This window comes from Neltuma alba, unplaced genomic scaffold, assembly GCF_004799145.2.
Source record: "Neltuma alba isolate B1F8T4 unplaced genomic scaffold, ASM479914v2 tig00013568_pilon, whole genome shotgun sequence".
In the NCBI taxonomy this organism is placed as follows: domain Eukaryota; kingdom Viridiplantae; phylum Streptophyta; class Magnoliopsida; order Fabales; family Fabaceae; genus Neltuma; species Neltuma alba.
The window spans coordinates 40,782-59,883 of record NW_021637769.1 but is presented as its reverse complement, the minus strand read 5'-3'; the positions used below and the strand labels follow the sequence as shown (position 1 = coordinate 59,883).

The window sequence follows — 19,102 nt, the reverse complement described above, 5'->3', positions numbered from 1 at the left end:
TAGTTTTACCAACCAAAAAGAAGTTCTCCCCACTTTTTATTCATGGGCTCCATGTTGGGCTGGGCTACGCCGATTCATGGGCTTTTCAGATTTTTGGTTAAATTCATGGGCCTTTCGGATTTTTCTTGCATTGGACTCCATTCATTTAACACTTTTTTTTTTTTAGCGAGTCATTGAACACTTCAAGGATATCTGTACGCATAAGAAAAACACTATAATATAAATAAAATTTGAAAAATATTATCTTTTTTTTAAAAGAAACATGGGACAATTACAGACATAAAGAATCTTTTTAAAGAAATATATGAGGCCATTGCACTAGTTATAGGACTCTATACTCCACCTCTATAGCATCTTAGCAATTAAGAAAAACATTAATAAATCTTAAGTGTAATTAATTAACTAAATGAGACATCTTATTAGATGAGAGTAAAAACATGAAAAGAATGTGTATTTTTTTAATACTTTTTTACCAGAGTATTTTTTTAATAATATTAATTTGTTTGTTGAAAGTATAAATTAATTAAAAGTTTCTTATAATTTTTAAATGAAGGGAGTAACATTTGTGATGGGTTGATGGTAAACATTATTATAATCTTGAGATTAGGTGCCTGTTTGGGTCAGCGTTTGCTGGCCCAAACGTAGCTTATAATGACTTATAAGCTTAGTGAGAAATTGGGACCGTTTGGCTGAGCTTTACAACAATTAGGCTTCTGAATTTTTAAGCCCGTTGAACATCCGATTGGGAGAAGCTGGAGAGGGGGAGCTTCTGGATTATATGAAAGTAGCTTATGGACCGTTCTGACAAAGGAATATATTCCTTTTACTTTTCTCTCCATTCATGTGCGTTCTCCTTATTCCCCCGTGAGCAGAGTCCGGCTTCTTCAACCCGAGCCCCCACTTGCTCTGTCTTTGCTCGCCTCGACAAGAAGGTCCGTCCGTGGTCGCCTCCGAGAAGCTCGGTCGCTGGTGACCGTGAGCTCCGTCCCGTCATTGTGGTGAGGTCGGCTGTTGGGTGGGAGGTGTGCGTGTCCAGTGGTCGGAAGTCGTCTGGTGTTTGACCGTGAGCTCTGTCTGTGGTTGCCTCGGCCAGGTCCGTCGGTGGTCGCTTGCAAGAAGGTCCGTCGCGTCGCTGGTGACCGTGAGCTCCGTCTGTGGTCGCCTCGACCAGGTCCGTCGGTGGATGCTGCTCGTTCATCACAAATCGAATCGGCTCTCACCGTCTGCAACCGACGTCGCATTTGAGCTGTGCGTGGAGTTCTTCTCTTCCCAGAGCAATACACCGTCCGATCTACCTCTGGCAGGCTTCGGTTGGTTGGATCAGGTTGGCCGGTTTAATTTTGTTATGTTGGTTTTCCGGTTTGATCCCTGTGGTTGCTGTGGTCCTTGAAATTCCGGTGGTCCTTGAATTTGTGGTTGCTGTCGTCCTTGAAATTCCGGTGGTCCTTGAATTTTGATTGTTACTGATTTCGATTTGTGATGGACCGACTTGTTAGTTCACTGAAACAGGGGCTTCATGTTTTGAATTTTATGGTTTTCGGTTACAATAATTTTTTGTTGGATGTTGGTTAATTGTTTAATGAGGATTTTCTGGTTGCATGTGGATTTTCTGCCTCTGTTTTTGACGGACGAAACAGGGATCAATGGTTCGAGGAAACGGCTTTAGCTTAATGAGAAAATGAAGAGCATAAATGTGTGTATATGACCGAAGGCTTGGGTGTGCAGTGTTGGGGATTTAAATTGTTGAGTATATGTCTATGTTGTTAATGGCGAGATATGTAACTCTGAAATTGTAATTTTCAGAATTACAATGGTTTTTGTTTTGCATGTCCCTAGCTTTGGTCTCTTGGTTTTTATGGTTATAGGATTCGATCTCTATGAGGGTAGGGTAGAAGAGAATGAGATGGTAATATGGTGTATATATGTGTGTTTGGATGGTTCATTTGATAGAGTTAATTAACGGCGTTGATAGAGCAAAGTAATAAGACATTAATTTGTACTATACAAAGAAATTAAGGACTATGTGGGTAATTACTTAAAAATCATTTGGAATTAATTTCGGGAAGTCTCAATCAAAATAAATTTAATGTTGTTCTTTCTCCTGTTATATTCTCTTACTTCTCTCTAATATGATATTTATTTAACTAATTTAATTATATTTAAAAAGTTATGTAAATTAGTTAATTATAATAAATATAACATATTTTTGTAAATAATCTTGTTCATCATTCTTAATTTGGTTTTTATTTGACTTTTACATAGTTAAATTAGGATAAAAATTAAACAATGTAATGCAGTTTAGGTTCAATTTATATGATATATTGAAAATTTAATTTCAAAATGTTCACAATCAATTACCACTGGAAAATAGTGGACATTGACATTGTGATTATATATTTATAATTTTAAAAAATATTGAATAAGAAAACTAAACAGCTTATGCAATTAAAATGTGTTACTTGGTGATATATGTTTGTTTGGTTACAATGTATGTGTTATATAATACGGCTTTCATTATTACATATTTAGGGCTTTGGTTGATTTAGTTGCTCTTATCTCGATCAAAGGGCGTAGAGAAATGGATAATGACAAGGGAAAAGCGATATGGGATCATTACACGACAAAAATTCTAATCGATGTTTGTGCCGAGCAAATAGTGCACAAAGAAAGACAAGGAACATCATTTACAAGACCTGGTTGGTTGAAAATTGAAAAGAATTTTCGGGAAAGGAGCGGGAAAATGTATGATAGGAAGCAACTGAAGAACAGATTTGATGTATTGAGAAAAGATTGGAAGTTGTGGGAAAAACTGATGTCTGGGGAGACTGGCATTGGTTATGATGCAGCCACAAATAGGGTGTTGGCCTCTGATGAGTGGTGGCAACGAAAAATACTGGTAATTATTTGTGTTAGTTGAGTTTTAATTTTGAATATCAGAAGGAACAGCGCTTAATTATGCCTAATTATGTTCATGTAGGTGGACCCTAATTTCAAGAAATTTAGACATTAGGGGCCGATGTTTGCATCAGATCTGATGAAAATATTCAGAGATGTTGTGGCTTCGGGAGAGTATGCGTACGCACCATCAGCCTCACAGCCTCAGCCAGCGTTTGCTCCACAGCCTGACACAGAAGAGGAGGATGTTTATAGAGTCGGGCTAGACCAACAAGAAGGGTCAGGGGATAGTGAGGATGAAAACTTTGGTGTGGACCCAACAGCCAGTGCCTTCACAAATGACTTCGCTGCTTGCAACATAAACACCCCGCAAGTACTGGACCAAGTGGCTCAGGAAGCTATGGAAAGAGAAAGAGGGGTGAGACATCAGATGCAAAGAAGAAGAAGAAAGTTGCTGCAACTACATTAATTTCTGATAGCCTGAGTGTCATAGCAGCTGCTTCTGACAAGCGAGCAGCAGCATTGGTTGAAGATCCCCAAATAGTTGATAAGGTTTTGGCACACCTGACTACCGTTGAGGAGCTTAATGATGACAATCAACTATATTATGCATGTGCCAAGATGCTTACGCGGTTGAGGTGGGCTAGGCGAGCCTATTTGGGGCTTATGCATGATAGAAGCAAGTTGTTGAGGTGGTTGATACCGGCAGCACAAGACCCAGACACATGGAAGTGACCTGCAGAATAGGATTTAGTTTAGGACTTAGCTGTTTAACTATTGTTATTGCACTTGTTAACCTGATATACCTGCTGTTTTAACCTAAACTGATGTGGCATGTTGTAGGAACTTTATTAATCATTATGTAATATATTTACGCTAATTTCTACTTGTCATCTATGCGTTTGGTTTTTCTGTTTGCAGTATGAAAATTATTTACACTTTGTTTAGTGTAATCCTTATAATGCTTACATTTTGTTTTCACCATAATTACAGGGTTAATTCCAGAAATGGCTAATTGGAACGATGATTCACCATGGAATGAAGATACTTTATGGAATTGGAATAACGATTTACAGCCAAATGAAGATGACCATTCAACCATAATTAATGAGGAATTAACACAATATGAAGCAGTAGGTGCATTGGTTGGTCATTATTGTGAAATGTACATGCTTAAACAACCGTGCAGAACTAGTGAGCAGACAGGAAATTTATGGGTACAAGGCATTATGAATGGGCATGATGATCGATGTCATGAAATGTTTAGAATGGATAAAATGTTTTCCACCTCTTATGTACTAAATTGGTGGAACATGGTTTACAAAAGTCTAAGTACGTAGGAATTGAAGAAATGGTTGCGATGTTTTTAAACACGGTTGCACATGGACAATGCAATAGGATGATCCAGGAACGATTTCAACGATTAGGGGAAACTGTAAGTAGGCACTTTCATAATGTACTGCAAGCTTGTCTTAGCCTATCGAGTGAACTTATTCGACCCATAGATCCAACATTTCGTGGAACTCATAGAAAAATTGAGAACGATCCACGTTACTACCCATTTTTTAAGGACGCAATCGGAGCAATTGATGGCACTCATATACAGTGTGTTGTCCCTGCTGCAAAACGAGACAAATTTATTGGCAGAAAGGGATATCCATCACAAAATGTCATGGCTGTATGTGACTGGGATATGTGTTTCACTTTTGTCTTGGCAGGATGGGAGAGATCTGCACATGATGCTCGTATATTTGATAGTGCTATTACAAATTCATCTCTTAATTTCCCTCATCCACCTCCAGGTATATGTTTATGTGTTCCAATCATGCATGTTGTTTTAATTATTTCATACTTTTATTCATTTCACAATCTCTCAAATTGTTTCATGAATCATTAGGGAAATATTACTTGGTTGATGCGGGATATCCAACACCAAATGGATATCTAGGTCCATACAGATCTGAGCGCTACCACCTTCCAGACTTCCGACGACAAGTAGGATTCCGAAATAGCAACGAAGCCTTTAATTATTATCATTCCAGTTTAAGGTGCACAATAGAAAGAACATTCGGTGTTTGGAAGAATAGATTTCAAGTCCTCCGAAATATGCGCAGTTACGACTTCCAAACACAAGTGTATCTGGTTTGTGCAACAATGGCCATTCATAACCTTATAAGGAGACATTCGAGCTCCGACTTGTTTTTTGAACAAGCTGAAAATGGTAATAATGTGGGCGAACATGATCAGGCTGAAGCTAGTCAACCATCATCTTCAAATGTTACATCATAGTCTTCATCGCATATGAATCGCGTCCGTGATGCAATCAGAGACCAAATTATCCATAGCTTATCTATTGATTAGTTATGTAATATTATTTGGTTTCACTTTATTGCAATACTGTAAATTGGAGTTAAAAACATGTTTATCCATTCAAATTATGTTTCGTTTTATATTTGCAATTTTTTTTCCATTTCTCTTATGTTTTCAAATTTAATTCTCTCGATCAATTTCACTTCTTCATATCAAATTAACAATAATTCACTGTATTATATCAATTCATTTTTTTTCATGTTTCACATTATATTTAAAATTTTTGTTATGATTTTTTTGAAATTTTAAAATTTAATTCACTCATTAATTTGACTTCTTCATAATAAATTATTTTAATTTCATTGTATTATGTCAAATCATTTTTTATTATCATATTTCATTATTTATTAACACTTATACCCATTTTAGTCATTTTATAACCAAACTCACTTTTACTCAACTATAATCCAAACACCTTTTTACCAATCTCACTTCTACAAATTAGCTTTTCTGAACTCCAATCCAAATACAATTCAGCTTATCTAATTTAGCTTTTACCAACTTCACTTCTCCATAAGCTACTTTTCCTATAAGCTGCTTTTCCAATCGCTCATCCAAATGGACCCTAGATCAATGAGTAAAACTGATGTGAGCTAGTTGGGGGGGAAAAAAGATGTGAGGTGGGGGTAAAAACCAAAAAGTAAAATCCTCCTCATATAAGAAAAATAGTTAACCGTTTTTCTACATGGTACATAAAATGTGTTTTCAATATCTTTGATTGTCAAATGTGTTTTCAATATCTTATTTGTATAATATCTGCATAAAATTGATGGCAAAAAAAAATAGAGCAAAAAATTGCTTAGTCAAATGACACAATCAAAGCGATATCATCTCTAGTTATTTATGACTTAGTACATGGCACAAGTTATTGAAGTATTAAATTAAAATTAATTTCTTTGACAAGTACTAAATTAATATATTAATGGATAGAGCATGAGATGAATCAACCTCTTCTTTGATCCGCCGCCTTTCAATGTGGTCCAAATTGGTTGGCTATTTGGTTCCTTGCACTTGCAAAAGTGCTTTCCCAATAGTTGTGTCGCCCATTGCCGAATAAAATATTTTTACCACTTATATAAAATGACATTTAATAAATTAATTTAAAAAATTAATAAATATAATAGACAATATAAATTGAGATTTTATATGTGCAAAAAAATTTAATTCCTATTTCCTAACTAACTTTTATATTATAACCAAAGAGCAGTACCAAATTTTTTCTAATCCATTTTATACGGATAAGAACATGAATACCAAACGAAATAAAAATTGGATAGTTATCAGGCTGGTAAGAAACTTACGCATTTGTAAAATTCTTTATATTCTTTTTTCTTTTTATAATTACTTTCTCTCCAGCCTTAAAAATTAGTTGGGGTGTTTGTTTTGATTTTAAATATAAATTATAAACCTATTTTGTCCCTAAAATTTATATTTTTTTAATCAAATTATTCATATTATTGTTTTATAAATTAATTATTCGACCGGCGCTTATTTTCGCCAGCCTATAGAAGTGGATGAGAAGGAAACCGATGCATAGAAATTCGTTGAACAACAGGCAGTGGCGGTGAAACGTGTGGGAGGAGGGAGTTAGGACTCTTAACTCTTCTTATCAACCGTCTCTCAGCAGAAGGTGACTCATCGGGGCCACACTTCTCGACGATCCCCATCGTAACTGCGTCCTTCTAGCTGGTTCAATTTCTGCTCAACCTACAATTCATACCGACGCAACTCCCGATTCAGCCTTAAGCATTCTACCGAATTCATAGTCTCTGGCAAATAATAATGGCGTCTCTCAATTTCTCCTGTTCTTCTCCAGTATCTCTCTCGCGGCCTCGGTGAGCTTCTGCCTTTTTTTTGGCCTCCTTTCTTATTCTCTTGTTTGAATTCTCTGTTCTTCGAGAGAGACGGCTGATGCCATCTGGGATTAGGTCGTTATGGGTGAATTATTGCTATAATTCCATTTCGGGGTATAAAGTCTTCTGCTTTTGTGTTTTCTCTGCGTCGTGTTTTTCCTTCTTCTTCCATGTTGGCTTCCTTTAATCCTGTCATTCGTTTATCTATTGGCGATCGATTGTCGGAAAATATAATTTGGCGACATGATGTTTTGTGGTGCAAAATTTGATTTGATGGAACTTGTTTTTAATTGTTGAGAGGGCAGTTTCCAGTGCACGAGATACAACTTTTTGAAGATTCTTCTGAAGCCTATTTGTTGATGCTTTTGTTTTTTCAATTACAATACTTTTGACTTGAACTATGGGCCATAATGTATCTGCAGCCTACACTTGAAAGAATCATATTCCCGATTAAGCCCAATGTGACTCGCCAGCTTCTAGTATATACTTATTGGAGAGACAATAATTTTTTTTAATTTCTTTTTAAATGGATGACACGCCTTTAATTGTTGTGGAAATTCTGATTTTGACCTAGTTTTTCTTGACTTTTCTGTCATGCTCTATTACTCTTTAGGATATCCATCAAATGATCAAATGCACGGACAGCTTCTCCAACTTTCTTCAATTTTTTTTTTTAACTATCATTATTTTCTTTTATTCTGCCCACACTACTTTATGTAAATGTTTAACTTTCAAGTCTAAATAGTTTAGATGAAGTTTGTCTAATTACCTATTAATTTACTGAACCACATTTTGCTTCCTGGAAGTTTTACTGAACCATCAGCAGGCCTCTATGTTCATGGCTTCTAAATAACCAGCTATTTATTTTGGTTATGTTTGGATATGACAATTACTAATTGAACCTGTTTTCTGCTCTGGTATCCTATGCAGGGCATGCCAACATTTAAAATTGTTCAATGGGTTGCATTCTATTCGTGGACTTGGACTTGGATCTGATTTGGCAATGGTTCGATTAAATTCTAGATTCTTGCCAAGTGACAAGAGTGTTGGCAGGATCAAGGCGACTCTGATATCTGGAGGAGATGATGTTGTTTTAAATTCAAATGGCAATAATGTTGAGAAACAACCTGAAGCAATTGGACACGGAACATTGGCAACTAACGCAGAGCCAACAAGCATTGGTTTTTCTGTTGATAATGATGAATTTGATTTGGACAGCCCCACAGAAGGTTTTGCTTCTATCCCTGAGGCCATTGAGGATATTCGCCAGGGAAAGGTTGTTAATATCTCCCTCTCCCTCTCCCCTCTTCCCTTTGAGAAGAATGGCTCCCCCCCCCCCCCCTGGTTAGATGTGGTGGAAATACACATTGTTAAAGTCACGCTATTTGTATTGCTGTTGCCTTAACTTTATTTACTGACTTCAATTGTTGACACAGATGGTACTGGTTGTAGATGATGAGGATAGGGAAAATGAAGGAGACTTGATAATGGCTGCACAGTTGGCTACACCTGAAGCTATGGCCTTTATTGTCAAGCATGGGACTGGGATAGTTTGCGTAAGCATGAAAGAGGAAGATCTGGAGAGATTGGAACTTCCTTTGATGGTAGACAGTAAGGATAACGATGAGAAACTTCGTACTGCATTTACTGTGACAGTGGTATGAACAATTACTAAATTCGCATTTACATCTGGACTCAATGCTCATCCCTCATTAGGGTCTTCTGTTGCTACCAATGCTCGTCCCTCATTAGGATCTTCTGTTGCCATCATCAGCTAGAAATAGCAGATAACTAAAAGTTATGAAATAAATTGTTTCATCCAACATAAGCTTGTTGTACTTGATTCTCTTATTTCCTAGTGTTCAAGTGACAACAATTATAATTACCATGACAATCAATTTGGAGGATTCAGTTTTCATAATCATCATTATATTGTTGGAAATCGCTTTTCATGTAGTTGTGGCATTTATTAACTTAAATTGTGTACTTTAAGAATTTACATTGCATTTGTAGGATGCTAAACGAGGTACCACCACAGGGGTATCAGCAGCTGATAGGGCAACAACAGTCTTGGCTCTTGCATCCAGAGATTCAAAACCATCTGATTTTAATCGCCCAGGCCATATATTTCCATTAAAATACCGGGAAGGTGGTGTCTTGAAGAGAGCTGGACATACAGAAGCTTCAGTTGATCTTGCCATGCTTGCAGGTTTGGAACCTGTGGCAGTGCTATGTGAAGTTGTAGATGATGATGGTTCCATGGCTAGGCTCCCAAAGCTTCGCCAGTTTGCAGTGCGTGAAAACTTGAAAATAGTTTCTATTGCTGACTTAATAAGGTATCTGTTTTTGTTTCGTTGAAGATGTGCCAAGATTGTTGTTGCATCTTTGGTGTCGTTATGCTTAGATTTTTCATTTACACAGGTACCAATATTGAAAATGTTGTTTGTTATTCAGCCAAATTCTAGCCGCCTTATTAGAATTTGAATATGTTTGGCTTCTTTGATTCTAATTTTTAACGATACAATATGTGCCAATGGCATCCTTGGTAAACCATTTTTACGTTGTAACATAATAACAGATGAAAATTGTTATCCACCGCTCAGTATATGGGCATCCTTAAATCTTTCTTTTTTATATGACTCTGCATCAGATTCACTAAATACATAAACAACGATCTCTCTCAAAGTAAAGAATTCACTATCTACTTGATCATATCATCCCTTACCCGCAAAAAGCTCAGAGGCTGGATTTTTATGTTGCTTATTTACTTGTCAAGGAGATTTAACACTTAATCTTATGGCAGATATAGAAGGAAGAGAGATAAATTAGTAGTTCTTGCTGGTGCTGCACAAATACCTACAATGTGGGGGCCATTTACAGCTCACTGTTACAGATCACTTTTAGACGGGATGGAACATATTGCGATGGTTAAGGTTTGGAGCGCTTCTGTTTCCATTAAACTATATCTATAGTCATGTACATAATAATTTACTAATATGTACGCATGAGCATTCTGTCATATAGAGCCGGGAATATGGGTTGGGGCCCGCGGGCCAGCCCGCCAACCCGCCATAAAAGAGCGGGTTAGGGTTGGCATTTTGCCAACCCGTCAAAATGCGGGCTGCTCTAGCCCGCACCGCATAGCCCGCGGGCTGTGGCGGGCTAGCCCGCGGGTTGGCGGGTTGGCCCGCCTAACCCGCCACCTTTTTTTTTAAAAAAAAATTTGTTTTCATATAAATAATATATTATTATATTTGAAATTTTTCTTCTATCATTTACATCTCAATTTTCATGTTACATAATACATATGTAAACAACAAATATTTTTTAAAAATAAGCATACCATATTTGTAGCAAAAATTTAATAACTACAATCAAATATAAGATAATATTTATTATAGAAAAAAAGTATTTTAGAAAAATATGGTGAATGAACTTTTAAAAAAGTTAGATAAATGCACTTCTAATTTATTAAGAGATAGTGTTTTGTATCAAACATGACATTTGTATAAAAAAATTATAAAATTCATCACTTGATAAGTTAATGTTGAATGTTAATCATGTAAAATATTTGTAATATATTGTTTTATATTTATATTGACTATTTTAAATGTGGTTAAAATAATTTATACTTGTGATTACTTTTGAAATTTTAGATCACCATTTATTAGTTTAAAAAATTAAATAAAAATAAGATTTAAAAATTGAGAATTAAAAAAAAAAAAAAGATGGCGGGCTGGCGGGCTGGCCCGCCAACCCGCTGTGACGGGTTAGGGTTGGGACTTTTCCAGCCCGCCAAAATGCGGGCTGCTCCAGCCCGCACCGCATAACCCGCGGGTTGTGGCGGGCTGGCCCGCAACCCGCGGGTTGGCCCGTATTCCCAGCTATACTGTCATATTAGTTATTACATCTAGCTTAAATTTCACCGTTTACTCCTATGGCTTACCCTTAATATGGTGCTTGTAGTGATTGTTTGAAACCACTTAGATTTTGAATCCATGTTAGTATCCATGAATTTTATATGGAATGGTCTGCGTACAACCAATATTTTTGGTTGATCCATTAAAAAATAGAAAAGCAAAATAAAACAACAAATTGAGGCCATTAGCTTTGTTAGTCCTAGTCATATATGGTAAACTAAAATCCAAGACTGAATTTTGCTGAATTAGAATATAGCATATTTTTGAAGATTGTATTAAAGACGGCTTATTCAATGGTCATTTGAATCAAGCTTCCTACCTACGCTTTCTCTGGCTTATAAATCTGGTGAAGAGTTTTTAAACAGCAAGCCTATCTTGATTTAAAAAAAAGGTCATCTGTGTCATATGGGAAAGGGAGAACAACGAGATACGACAGTGAATTCTATATATCTCTTTAGTCAATTCTGTTTTGTATATGGGCTCATAACTCTTTTTAAACAGGGTGACATTGGGGATGGAAAAGATGTTCTCGTGAGGGTGCACTCTGAGTGTCTCACTGGAGATATATTTGGATCTGCCAGATGCGATTGTGGAAATCAGCTTGGGCTTGCGATGCAGCAGATTGAGGCTGCTGGTAGGGGTATCCTGATATATCTCCGAGGACACGAAGGAAGAGGTATTGGACTTGGCCACAAGCTCCGTGCATATAACTTACAGGATGACGGGCGGGATACTGTAGAAGCCAATGAGGAGTTGGGGTTGCCTGTTGACTCGAGGGAATATGGCATTGGTGCACAGGTGATTAGCGTGAAGTGTACTTTATGAATAGATTATCTGACAGCATAAACTGCTTGCTTGCTATTCCATGTCGATTTACAATAAAAATTTCAGTTGAGGTAGAGCTGGAATAAATTTTCAGTAGATCAAGTTAATCAAAGGTAGAGAGATAATCAACTATGTGAAAGAGATCATTGAAGAGAGGTACCAACTAGAGTTGTTACTCTGCCAACCAGAGGACCTATTGTTGGGTCTAAAATCTAGGTCAAAGAGTTTAATTTCAAGTTATCTTCTAAGGCCTATCAAATTTTATTAGGCAAAATTGAGCTTTCGTCTGCCGAGGCTTGGTTCAAGTTGGCACTCCAAAGGATTAAATGTGTAATATGCTGAAATATGTTCTTCATAGCTAATTTGACTTGCCTCTCTTTTGTAGACAAGATTCGTGTGAGAATTTCTTAATAGTAACATTTCATGAATGCTCAACCCCGTGACTAGAGAATTTATTTTAACGTTGTTTTATTTGAAAATCAACTTGCAGATGTTGAGGGACTTAGGTGTTCGATCGATGAAGCTGATGACAAACAATCCAGCAAAATATGTTGGGCTCAAAGGTTATGGTTTGACAGTTTCTGGTAGGATCCCATTAGTAACTCTCATCACAAAGGAAAACAGGAGGTATTTGGAGACAAAACGTGCCAAAATGGGCCACATTTATGGTTTGGAATTCAGCAACCGGTTGAGCAGTTATGCCACTGGCAATGGTAAAGTCAATGCTGATGATTCTAACAACGCTGTTCCCGGTTCATGATCGTCCTGCTTTCAGATTTTCCATGAGATAGAAAGCAGAAGGGGAAGGCTCATGCATAATTTGAGAAAACTTAGGTATAATGTTTCAGATGTTTACCGTCAAGTTCTTCTGTGAGAACATGATGGGTGGAGAATTTCATGTGATTTTTTTTTTTTTTTAAGATTTAAGCAAATGCTTGGAAATTTTCAGTTCGAGATAGTGAATTCAACAGGTGAGAGAGAAACATGATTCTACTAATGGCTCGATTTTTTGAAGTTATTTTTTCTTGGTCCTTCCTCAACCAAGCTGAACATGTGTTTGTATGTGAGCTTATTGAAATCTTTGTATATGTTGCGTCTTGGACTCCTGCTCAGGTTTCTTGCTTCTATTAGTATGCTTGGTGGTATATATGTACCAGAAATGGAATCGTGATTTTCCAGATGATTGGCATGATCTTGGGGAATTTTGATCCTCGAAGCTACCTAAGGGGAACCACTAAGCATCCATATGAGAAAGGGGAAAGAAATAACTAATATATATTCCATATGCTTCGTTCAGTTCCTATTAGAAAGCACTTTTAACTATCATATCGGAAGCTGGGAGAGGTGATTTATAATTAAGTTTGTCTGAAAAAAGAATTTTTTTTTATCAAACAGGAAATTTTTAGATGTGTATTACATTCTGTCTTATAGTTAATGACTTTAAATAGTGGCAAATGACTTATTTTTTTGGGCCAAATATCAAGTGATCTATAATAAGGGAACAGTTGTCTCATCCGGGAGATGCTTTGTGATAAGGACTGGACAGTATATTTTTTTAACCTTTTTCACCTCTCAATATCCTCATTGATATTGAATAATTAAAAAAAAAACCTAAAACTCATCAGTTGCTTAGTTCAGAAGAAAAAAAAAAGAATTGGACAAAAATTATTCAAAGATGTTTTATAAAATACCAGAAAAGAGTTTTATTTGGTTACCGTTCAACGGCTCATTGGTTCAGAAGCAATACCCGGTAGACAAACAAATATTACTTAGTATATTTAATATATATCCTATAAAATACCAAAAAGGGTATTTTGTCAGCATTCAACGGCTAGTAAGCAATGAAGCAACGTTCACTTGTCCTTCTTCCTCAACTTCTTGGGCGGGTAGCCTTAGTTTCTAAGACACATGTACTGCTCCGATTAATCTAAAGTAATAATTAAATATTGTGTAATTAAAATTAAAAATATCTAAATTTTAACGTGTTTAATTGAAATGAATAAAAAAAATTCAGTTTATCAAACATATATTTTCTTTAATAAAAAAATTTCAATTTTTTAATTTTAATTTTACTTTTAAGAATTTAAATTCAGGAAACTGACAACTTTACTGTTGCGCTTGTTCTCGAGATCCGCGTGACAATCATTTCACCTTCTCAACGGCTCTCTCCACCTTCACCCTCCTATAAATACTCATTTTCATGCTCTCTTCTTCACTGCAATCTCACTCATCTCTGCAACTCATCACTCTTGGATTGCAGTCTCACTCTCACGGACTACGTATTCTCTCCCTCCCTCTCTCTCTGGAATTTTAATTTCTCTGTCTAAAATGGCTCGCTTCTCCTCTGTGTTGGTGTTGATGCTGGTGGTTTCACTGTTGGTGAGTCTCACATCGGCTCGATCTCCGGTTTCTTCTCCCAAGATCTTGTCTCCGACTGGATCGCCGGGGCTAGCTGCTCCACCTAAGGCATCATCTCTGTCATCTCCTTCGGAGTCGCCTGTCGAAGCTCCGGCAATGTCTCCTTCCTCAATCTCTGCTCCCCCATCAGAAGCACCAGTACCGGCGGCAAGCAGCGCCGGTCTGAATAGGTTTAGCATGGCTGGATCTGTTGCTGTAGCGGTCATGGCTGTGGCTTTGGTGATGTAGAGAGTATTACAGTAGGGTTCAGTTCATGGTCTCCACTGTAGTGTTGCTTTCTTTTTAAGATTGAGACACTTCATTCATTTGATTATTTCTGTGTATGTGTTATTTATTATGAAATTATGAATGATATTCTTTATTTATAAAATGTTGTTCTCCTTTAATTTGGAATTACCAAGTTCACAATATTCAAAACTGTTTACGAAAAGTGAACTCGCGCTACATTACAGAGTGTTTATAATGCAATTTATGAAGCATTTCCGAAAGAGGACCCTTCAAATTGGGTATCACATATTTGTAAATAGCTTGCAGCGAAACAAAAGCAGGGAAGAATTCATGAACAACCCATTTAGAATCTTTAAACTAAGGCACGACTGTTATCACTTATCAGATTAATAATGCATAATCTCCGACTAAACGAAACAGGGGGAATCTGACAGAACCCAAATCTTTTTGCCCCCAAGATTGTTCATAAGTAGAAGCTGAACTGATAAGCACAATCCCAATAGGATCATCAAGGGGAAAAAGAAGGAACAAGAGTTCAAAAGGAATTTACAGAAAAGAAACGATCTGCAGAACAAACATCGTTTTTTTTTTTTTTTAAAACTACCCCATGATGGTTATAAAAAGACGAAACAGGGGAAGATGGACTTTTCATGTGCTGGGTTTTATTCTGGATAGCCAGTCAAGGAAAGACCAGGTTGGGTCGGGCCAAGCAGGTAAACAAGACCCGGTAATATGGTTCAGTACCCAGAAAAATATTTAAGAAACAAATTAATGAATGCAAATCACTTAGCATTTTATTATTTATCATCTCCCGCCGCATTATCCTCTCATGATAAGGGTTTGAAAGAAATATCTGAATTTCATAAAACCAGCTTATCACCTGCTCACACATTCCTATTCCTAGCTTCAAAAGGACAAATAAGAACAAGCCAGGACGTGGGTCCATGCACTCATTGGAAGTCACAATTAAAAACCCATTTTGAAGATGAAAATCGACAACGGCACGGATACATTGCACGCATTGGAAGTCACAATTAAAAACCCATTTTGAAGATGAAAATCGACAACGGCACGGACAGATACATATGTATGTGGCCAGGACCAGCTCATACATATCTGTTTACAAATCACGGACTTCTTCTCCACCACTTGCCATATGTGTGCCCCTCAGTTATAAACATCCTCACTGCCAAGTTCAAATCAAATCCTACTATAGCCTCTGAGTCGCCATGGAATCTTTGACGACAGCCATGTCGACACAGAAACTTCATCAGCTTCACTTTGTTTTGATACCTTTAATGGCCCCAGGTCATCTTCTTCCCATGGTAGACTTGGCTAGACTTTTGGCTCGGCGAAATGTGAAGGTCACCATAATGACCACACCATTAAATGCTGCTCGAGTTCGGGCAAATATTGATAGGGAGATCCAGTCTGGTTCATCAATCAGTGTTCAACATTTTCGATTCCCAAATGCTGAGGCTGGTTTACCAGAGGGGTGTGAGAGCATAGACACTTTACCTTCCATGGATCTTCTGCTCAACTTTGCGAAAGCTATGTGTTTGTTGCAGGAACCAGTTGAAGAAGTCTTTGAAAAGCTTATTAGTCCCTCCCCAACCTGCGTAATACATGACAAATACCTTCCATTTGTAGCTGATATTGCTAAAAAGCTCCAAGTTCCAAGAATAACATTCGATGGAACTAGCTGTTTCACTCTGTTATGTGACAACAGTCTGTATAATTCTGAAGTCTATGAGAACTTGTCCGAATCAGAACCATTCGTTGTGCCTGGATTGCCCCATAGAATAGTGTTTAAGAAATCTCAACTTCCCGAGTGGTTTACACTTAACAGAGGCCAAGACGTCAGTGTTTTGCGTGAGAAAACAAGGAAATGTGAAGAAGAAGCATATGGGGTGATAGTGAATAGCTTTGAAGAGTTCGAAGAAGAATACGTGAAGGAGTATAGAAGAGTCACAGGTAGAAAGGTTTGGTGTGTTGGTCCAGTCTCACTCTCAAACAAGGACGACTTGGATAAGACTCAAAGAGGCAAACCGGACTCAAACGAAAAAGAAGAAGAAGAAGAAGGCCAATACTTGAAGTGGCTTGATTCATGGCCTGCAAGATCTGTCATCTATGTCTGCCTTGGAACCTTAAACTTTGTACCACCAGAGCAATTGATGGAGCTAGGTTTGGGACTGGAAGCTACAAAGAGGCCATTCATTTGGGTACTGAGAGACTCATACAAAAGAGAAGAAATGGACAAATTACTGAAGGAAGATGGATTAGAAGAGAGAGTGAAAGGAAGAGGACTCATAATAAGAGGTTGGGTGCCTCAAGTTCTGATACTGTCACACACAGCAATAGGATCATTCTTAACACACTGTGGATGGAACTCAACGCTTGAAGGGATCAGTAATGGACTGCCACTAATAACATTTCCTCTATCTTCTGATCAATTTTATAATGAGAAGGTGATTGTTCAGTTGTTGGAGATAGGTGCGAGGGTGGGAGCTGAGATTGCTGTACATCTAGGGGAGGAAGACAAGTATGGGGTTCAGGTGAAGAGGGAGAAAGTGAAGGAGGCAATAGAGAAAGTAATGGGTGAAGAAGATGAGGAAAGTGAAAGGATAAGAGAAAGAGCAAGGAATTATGCGGAGAAGGCAAACAGAACACTGCAGAAAGGCGGATCTTCTTACCTTAACTTGTCACTGCTGATTGAAGACATAATACAATGTATGATGGAATAAAAGAATTAAACTATTTTTGAAGTAGCGAAATCAATCATTTACATTTTATTAGTTTATGTTTCTTTACTTTATTTACCAAGTTATAAGCTATTGTACATCAGAAAATCAGTGTTTATGAATGCAATATTTTGACGTCCATGATATATATTTGTGGATCAGGATTGAAAAGTCTAATGGTAGTTTAGTTTTTACCTCTATTTGGAAAAGAAAAGAACATAATTTTAATTATTGACTTTACAGTAGAAATTTAATTTTAATTTTGTCTCAGAAACTTATTAAACTGAATTGCAACATTACTTATATTTATTATTATCGTCGTGAAAGTTAAAAATAATTTCACGAACATTCATTTTAATTAATATTTTTTCTAACAAATTTAATTAAGCAGATTAATCGTGGTCAATCAAAAGACTCATGTTGATGATTTGAAGATGAAGATCCGCGTGTGGCACAGACAGACACGTGTATGGCCAAATCAAACCAGATCAATGCATGTGCTTTTTACAAATCATGGACTTGGATCTCCACTATCTCACTCTCACCCCACAGCCCACATCATTATCATCGTGTTGGACACTATTTAATTTCCATCGCATCATGTCATTAAGTAGCGTCCGTTCCACAGTTTCTGCCTTCCAAGTCAAATCGCATTATCTCCGGTGCGTCGCCATTGAATATATCTTTGAAACTAATTTGAAATGATTATGAAAAAAAACTATAATTAATAGGGATAATTTAGAGAATGAATTACAAATTTTTAAAAGATAAAGTGAGTTGGGATCTTATATTTAGAACCAAATTTAATTTTTAACTATCTTATACTGCTTCCGGTCCTTAATAGAAGAGCTTGTTGACTAATTTGAGTAAATTACGAAAATTAGTTAAATTAGTTATTTATAATAAATACGTGTTGTCTTTCCTAAAAGATTCTTGCTAATCAAATGTATTGGTTAGAACTACCATTATTATAAGGACTAATAATTTGAAAAAAATAGATAAATATAAGAGACAAAGTAAATTAAAATCTTATATTTAAGATTAAAGTAAAAATTAAATAAATTTTTTATATTAAAAACTGAAGAAAGTATTAAGGATATAAAAATCTCAGCTCTGCCAGTTGTTTGCAATTAACAGAGTCCAAAGACAGGGAGGAGGTGTCTGTTGCCCCACTCTAATGCCCTCTTTGTTGCTGCCCCATCAATTTTATACCTTTTCCAAATTTTTTTGTTGTTAGATATAAAACGAGTTATATTTTGATATGTCCTGAACAAAAATTTTAATTTTTTAAATAATTTCTTAAAGAAAATATACTCTAAATTAAAAAAAAGAAAGAAAAGAAAACAACGCGGATTTAAACATGAAACATTAACTTTTATTCAAAGATAAAGATGAGATGATGAGAAATGAAAGAGAAGGACGAAAATGAGATGATATTCTTCGACAACAAATCTGGAGATCAAGTCCTTTGATATCTCTTCTAACACCGCCGTTGGCAGTCTTGTCTTCGTTTATTGGGATTTCATTGAAGAATCGTACATTTGTTTGCAGGAAAACCAAACCCTCCCATGTTATTATTGGACCCTCTTAGTCTTATCGCGTTAGAAGCTGCAACATTACATTATAGAAATATAATTTTAAGTGATCTTAAAAAATTTGTCGATCCACTCATGAGAATACTTATACAAGTTATATTTCAATAATTTCATAAATATTTATTATTTTTAATATTTTTCTTTACAATTTCTGTACTAATTTACAATTAAAATCCACTATTTCATCCTACTCGCACTAAATAAATGTTATATTATTATGATTATTTCAATGGACTTTCTCTAATTGTTTCAAAATT

At 36.4% G+C, this 19,102-nt stretch overlaps 4 protein-coding genes across 4 annotated transcripts; all 4 read left to right on the top strand.

The window, feature by feature from the left end:
* Positions 1 to 2,578: 2,578 nt before the first annotated feature.
* On the top strand, positions 2,579 to 2,917 carry LOC114738282 (L10-interacting MYB domain-containing protein-like). The gene has a single exon (XM_028926325.1). It carries the CDS (start codon positions 2,579 to 2,581, stop codon positions 2,915 to 2,917), a length of 339 nt encoding a protein of 112 aa, XP_028782158.1.
* A 99-nt stretch (positions 2,918 to 3,016) lies between these two features.
* On the top strand, positions 3,017 to 3,630 carry LOC114738281 (uncharacterized). The gene is made up of 2 exons (XM_028926323.1): positions 3,017 to 3,203; positions 3,290 to 3,630. The coding sequence occupies exons 1-2, from the start codon at positions 3,017 to 3,019 to the stop codon at positions 3,628 to 3,630; spliced, it is 528 nt and encodes a 175-aa protein (XP_028782156.1).
* Positions 3,631 to 6,816: 3,186 nt separating this feature from the next.
* On the top strand, positions 6,817 to 12,969 carry LOC114738284 (bifunctional riboflavin biosynthesis protein RIBA 1, chloroplastic-like). The gene is made up of 7 exons (XM_028926326.1): positions 6,817 to 7,100; positions 8,049 to 8,394; positions 8,555 to 8,776; positions 9,132 to 9,454; positions 9,922 to 10,051; positions 11,540 to 11,836; positions 12,354 to 12,969. The coding sequence occupies exons 1-7, from the start codon at positions 7,048 to 7,050 to the stop codon at positions 12,621 to 12,623; spliced, it is 1,641 nt and encodes a 546-aa protein (XP_028782159.1). The 5' UTR covers positions 6,817 to 7,047; the 3' UTR covers positions 12,624 to 12,969.
* Positions 12,970 to 15,733: 2,764 nt separating this feature from the next.
* Positions 15,734 to 17,661, top strand: LOC114738285 (UDP-glycosyltransferase 73C3-like). Its single transcript, XM_028926327.1, has 2 exons — positions 15,734 to 17,239; positions 17,642 to 17,661. The coding sequence occupies exons 1-2, from the start codon at positions 15,739 to 15,741 to the stop codon at positions 17,644 to 17,646; spliced, it is 1,506 nt and encodes a 501-aa protein (XP_028782160.1). The 5' UTR covers positions 15,734 to 15,738; the 3' UTR covers positions 17,647 to 17,661.
* Positions 17,662 to 19,102: the final 1,441 nt, after the last annotated feature.

Bases quoted from the DNA above. Each gene is read 5' to 3' on its own strand.
- LOC114738282 (XM_028926325.1), top strand. From the start codon at position 2,579: ATGGATAATGACAAGGGAAAAGCGATATGGGATCATTACACGACAAAA.
- LOC114738281 (XM_028926323.1), top strand. From the start codon at position 3,017: ATGTTTGCATCAGATCTGATGAAAATATTCAGAGATGTTGTGGCTTCG. The intron at 3,204-3,289 runs GTGTGGACCCAA...CAAGTGGCTCAG, and splicing joins TAGTGAGGATGAAAACTTTG to GAAGCTATGGAAAGAGAAAG.
- LOC114738284 (XM_028926326.1), top strand. From the start codon at position 7,048: ATGGCGTCTCTCAATTTCTCCTGTTCTTCTCCAGTATCTCTCTCGCGG. The intron at 8,395-8,554 runs GTTGTTAATATC...TTGTTGACACAG, and splicing joins AGGATATTCGCCAGGGAAAG to ATGGTACTGGTTGTAGATGA. The intron at 10,052-11,539 runs GTTTGGAGCGCT...CTTTTTAAACAG, and splicing joins AACATATTGCGATGGTTAAG to GGTGACATTGGGGATGGAAA.
- LOC114738285 (XM_028926327.1), top strand. From the start codon at position 15,739: ATGGAATCTTTGACGACAGCCATGTCGACACAGAAACTTCATCAGCTT.